Below are 4,839 nucleotides of genomic sequence, written 5' to 3' on the forward strand. Positions count from 1 at the left end.
TGAAAGCAGCCCATGTCAAAAAAAAAAAAAAAAAAAAAAAAGCAGCCAGTGTCCATCTCAAGCTGAAGGGTCCAGGCTTGACTGCAAAGACAAAGAGATGAGAGGAGCGGCTTGCAAAGTGCAGAAAAAAATCAAGAGCTGGTCACCATACCTTACAAAAGCATGCGTGTGGAGGGGACACCGGGTCTGGTAGAAGAAACGCAAGATTGACACAACTGAGGTGGCAGCCCCGCGCTGGCTGTACGGACTTGACGAGGCTCTCCAACCATCTGAGCAGCGTCTTGATAAACAGGACTAGTTAAGTTCTCCCGAAGTATAAAGTTCAGAACTGGAGAATGTGTGTAGTTACTTCTGAACTGTGAAGTGCTATCCTACCAGCTCAGTGACCACCTGGCTCATGTTGTTCCCTCAGCGTTTTACTGTATATACGCCTTCAAATTCTGGGCGAGAAAGGATTTGACACATTTTGAATTTGTAGCAATACACCAAATCGTTTTGTTGCATAAACGTTTTTAATTCTTTCAGTTAGGTTTTCTCTTTTCTAAAGGTGGTTTTAAACTTAACTTTTCACATGTGGATCTCTCTCATCACTTTCAGTTGAGAAGGAGCAAAAAACGAGAGTAAAGCAAAAATTAGAGTAAAACAGTTGGCAGGAGTTTCAGATTTTTTTATGTATCCCATCGTGCTGAACACATTCAGTGTTTTTTTTTTTTTTTTTTTTTTGTTTTCTTAGCTGGTTTGTTAGTGAGCACATCTCTTCCTAAAATTCTCCAGAACATGAGGATTCGAGCCTGTACACCCAACCCTGGCTTCCTGCTAACGCTGGCTTGTTAGAGGTAAGCGAGCTGGCCGTGGACCTAGGTAAGCTTTCAGTGGCTACAGGAGACAAGTGAATAGAATTTTAAGAGCAATGGAATTGTTTAAACAAAGTAACTATGCTTGGTGAACAGTCAAAAGCGTGAAGTCAGTTATGAGAAACCAAAGCTGTTGCGTGATTGGGAAGGATCGGCAGAGAAGGGGTTTGAGGAGACAGGGCTAGACCTGGACGCTGGGACCCCGGGAAACCTTGTGCAGAAGGGAAGTACCATCCGTGTGGCAGCAAGCATTGATGGGTGTGTTCACTTACTCGGTTCAGTCTCCAGTGCGAAGTCAATGTCATCCCCATTTTGCAAAGAGGAAATCAGGTTTCAGAGAACTGAAAGGTGGGTGGAACTGGGCAGGCTTTTTTTCTGTTTGTTCACTGATAAAATGAATACGCCTGGCATTCCTGGACATGGATGTGGGCCTCCTAATTTGATTAGCAGATCATTCTTTGGAAAGGCTTCTATTTTTAGCTATTACGGTTTTACCGCATCAAGATTTCTTTTAAAGCTGGGCCAGCCATTAGGCCATGCTGACACCCGAGCTGCTACACTGAACGTCTGCACTGGACTGTGCAGCTTGGGTAGCTGACCTGATATTTGTTAACACCCCAGCTTACCACTTAGTTTTCAGCTGTTCGGGACACTGTGCTTTCCTTCATTTTGTCAGTATTCTCTATCCCACTCAAAACATTTCTCATTATGTGAAATAGGTACTCCCTCTGACACCCGAGTGCTAAAAGCAAGGGACCCCTTATCTCAACGCTGGGAGGCTGTACTCAGTGCATTACAGATGAGAAAAATCACTGCACGGGGGAGAAAGGAGCACGGGGTGGAGAGCTGTTGACAGGCTTTGGCGTCAGAGCCTCATTTGTCTTTCCATATACTTAGTAGGAACGCACCTGACACAGGGCCTTACCCCATTACCGTGGGACCGTGGTGCAGAGTGGCATGACACTTGTGTAGCAGTGCTGGCCTTGGGTTAGGTTAGTTGATGGATGAGGAATGAGAGGAAAAGCACTGGTCTGCAGATCGGACACGTTTTGTGACACATCCCTCAGCACTCCATGACCCTTCTCTATTGTCACAACTCCGAAATCTGAAGTGACATATGCACGTTTCCTTATTATACACCTCCTGCCTCAAAATCCTGAATTATTTACCATCCCTTTATCAGACATGTCTGAATCCACCTTATTTTTGAGCTTTGATAATTTAGGACCACTAATTTTCTGGTTGACGGACCTTTAAGCATTCCCAGAGAAGCATCTTTGTGTCTGTTAACAGCCAAAGTGGAACTGCTGGGTTATATGGATTTGACTTTACAGGACACCCCAGCCGTTTGCCCAAGTGGTTCCTGTACACTGGAGTGAGGACATTTGGGGGCTACAAAGTCCAGCTTTTTCATCGAAGCCTCAATCTCATGTCCTCAATGCAAAAGAGCAAGATGTTCCGAGTGTCTGTCACCTACCAGGTGCTGTGAATAGAGAATCGTGAAAATCCAGCCCTAGGACGATCCTGGCATTTTGAAAAGTGAACTCACTTCCACTTCACACCACTGGTCACCCCTTCCCCAAAAGCTACCTCATTTTTCAAATACAGGTTTGAAATCTGGTTTCATTCACTCTGTGATAACTAACCTGAATTTCCCCCCGTCAGTCAGTATTGTAGAACTAAACCCAGGGATGCAATAGTTAATACTCCCAGCACAGTTCCAAGAATTTTATAGCCAGGCTCATACTTGGAAATTTCAAGTGGCTTTCTAAATCTGAGGTCTGGCTCAGCTCCTCTGCCCCTGCCCAACAGTGACTCTTGCATCTAGAGAACAAACCCTGTAATCATGAAGTCAGGTGGGTAAATCAGAGCGAGGTACCTGCTCTGCACCTTTCTCCTCTCGCCTCCGCATGCAGCTCCCACTTCTGCACCCGGCTAGTCGCAGCAGACAACACAGCCGGCCAGCATTCGTCTTACTGAGCACATCTCCAGAACTGTCAGAAAGAACAGCAGCAGCGAAGAGCTCAGCTTTTTATTGGATGTGTTCCTACAGAGGTTTAGTCAAAAAGACCAAAGCCCATGTCGTCATCAGACTCCTCGGACTCTTCCTTCTTCGCTTCCACTTTCTTCTCCTCAGCCGGGGCGGCGGCGGCGGCGGCTGGCGCGGGGCCTCCTGCGGGGGCAGCCCCGGCGGCGGGGGCGGGCCCACCGGCCCCCACGTTGCAAATGAGGCTCCCGATGCTGACGTTGGCCAGAGCCTGCAACACACGCACGTACAGGTAAACGCTCAGTTCCGTCCTTTTTGTTAGACAGCGCTCCCGTAGAAAAGAGGTACCTCCCTTTTCAAGGCAGTAATCCATTCCCAACGCTTTATATATATTTCTAGTCCTTCTTTGCTGCCATCTACCAGTGACATTATCTGCTACTTGGATTCCATAAAGCCCAGGGCAACCCACAGCTATACGGAAAATAAGCAGTTACAAACACTCCTCAGGCTTTAGGTCTCATCTTGCATTTTAGCAGTAAAGCGCCACTAACTGAACTGCTTCCGTCTGTAGATGACAAGACTGGCCCCACAACGCTGGCTGCCTTGGACACTCAAACCAGGATTCTTTCCACGGCTCATGTCTCCTCCTAACAGGGAATTCCGTTTTTTCAGACTGCTACGTGATTCTAGGACTTCTCCCCAAGGGAATTCAGTAAAGAGGACACAGGGACAGTGTTTTCAACCGTTAAAATCCTCTTGAAGGACACAGGGCGAACAGCTTCACGTGCCCGTAACCCACACAACGGAAGGCGGCCAGCGCCCGGTCCCTCGCGGGGGAACCCTGCCTCCATGCGTCTCTTGGATCCCAGCAACTAAGTGGTCAACAAAGGCCACTGCACCCAATTCCCACTGAAACAGACCGTCCGGATCTACTTCCAACAGCACAGACGGGATAATCTTCTGCATGACCCTTGTAGTAAGGGAGGACCGGGTCATGTATTTATCACGGTTTCAAAATAGAAGGAAAGAGAAACCAGAGCTTGACACCAGAAAGACACAAAGGCATGGCAAACCAAAATTAAAGTAGCTCCGAGAGACGGAACGTGAGGAATCCCCCTTGGACGAAGTCCAGCGGCGTGCGGGGCGTTCCGCACGCCTGGAAGTCAGCGTCAACGCCGGACTGCACCGGATTCCGAAATTCGCTATCACCTCACCTTTGCAAACAAGCCCGGCCAGAAAGGCTCGACGTTCACTCCGGCCGCTTTAATGAGGGCGTTGATCTTGTCCTCCTGAAACAAGTGAGACGGTGACCCGTCAGACGGCGACGTACAGCTGTCGTGTTCGTCCCCCAAGTACAGAAAGCAGGTCACTCGAAACGTGTCCACAAGCACGGACGTCCCGTCCGAAGGCGCCACCGGCCCCGCCGCGGGGACGGCCGAGGGGGAGGCGCTGCCAGGCGGCGAGCTCACCCGCGCCGCTGATCTCCGCTCGAAGACCGCGCCGGACGCCGAGCGGTGCCAGGCGCTCCGCACTACGCGCGCCGGGCCCGCGAGGCCTGCCGGGAGGGGACAGAGGCCCGGGGACACAGCCAGCCGCGGAGGACGCCGCGCCGCACGTGGACAGGCCCGAGCCGCCCGCCCGCGGCCCACGGAAGGGAGCCCGCCCCGCTCTCCGCCGCCCCGCGCCGCGCGGCTCCGGCCGGAAGCGCCTGCCCGGACGCCCGCGCTGAGGGACCGCTGCCCGCAGGCCGCCCGCCCCGCCGCAGGCCCGCACTCACCGTGACGGTCACCTCATCATCGTGCAGGATAAGGGCCGAGTAGATGCAGGCGAGCTCGGAGACAGAGGCCATGGCGCGGGAGAGCTCCAGGCGGGCGCTGCCGGGCGCGGTGCTAGTCGCCGGATGAAGTGAGGGCCTCACCCCAACGCGGCCTTAGCTCCCTCGGAAGAACCGAGCACCTTGGCGGCAGCTGAGGAAAAAGAACGCCGTGACTACGCGCA

General features: G+C 51.7%; 1 protein-coding gene across 1 annotated transcript; it reads right to left on the reverse strand.

Annotated features, from left to right (window-relative positions):
* Nucleotides 1-2,871: 2,871 nt before the first annotated feature.
* RPLP1 (ribosomal protein lateral stalk subunit P1) lies at nucleotides 2,872-4,828 on the reverse strand. The gene is made up of 3 exons (XM_010955373.3): nucleotides 4,619-4,828; nucleotides 4,056-4,130; nucleotides 2,872-3,112 (listed from the first exon to the last, which is right to left on the reverse strand). The coding sequence occupies exons 1-3, from the start codon at nucleotides 4,688-4,690 to the stop codon at nucleotides 2,912-2,914; spliced, it is 348 nt and encodes a 115-aa protein (XP_010953675.3). The 5' UTR covers nucleotides 4,691-4,828; the 3' UTR covers nucleotides 2,872-2,911.
* Between the last annotated feature and the right edge of the window lie 11 nt (nucleotides 4,829-4,839).

The sequence above is a fragment of the Camelus bactrianus genome, chromosome 27 (assembly GCF_048773025.1).
Source record: "Camelus bactrianus isolate YW-2024 breed Bactrian camel chromosome 27, ASM4877302v1, whole genome shotgun sequence".
NCBI classification, from domain to species: domain Eukaryota; kingdom Metazoa; phylum Chordata; class Mammalia; order Artiodactyla; family Camelidae; genus Camelus; species Camelus bactrianus.

Coding starts and splice junctions, on each gene's coding strand:
- RPLP1 (XM_010955373.3), bottom strand. CDS start 4,690: ATGGCCTCTGTCTCCGAGCTCGCCTGCATCTACTCGGCCCTTATCCTG. Junction 4,131..4,618: donor ATGATGAGGTGACCGTCACG/GTGAGTGCGGGC, acceptor CACTTGTTTCAG/GAGGACAAGATCAACGCCCT. Junction 3,113..4,055: donor GGCCGGGCTTGTTTGCAAAG/GTGAGGTGATAG, acceptor CGTGTGTTGCAG/GCTCTGGCCAACGTCAGCAT.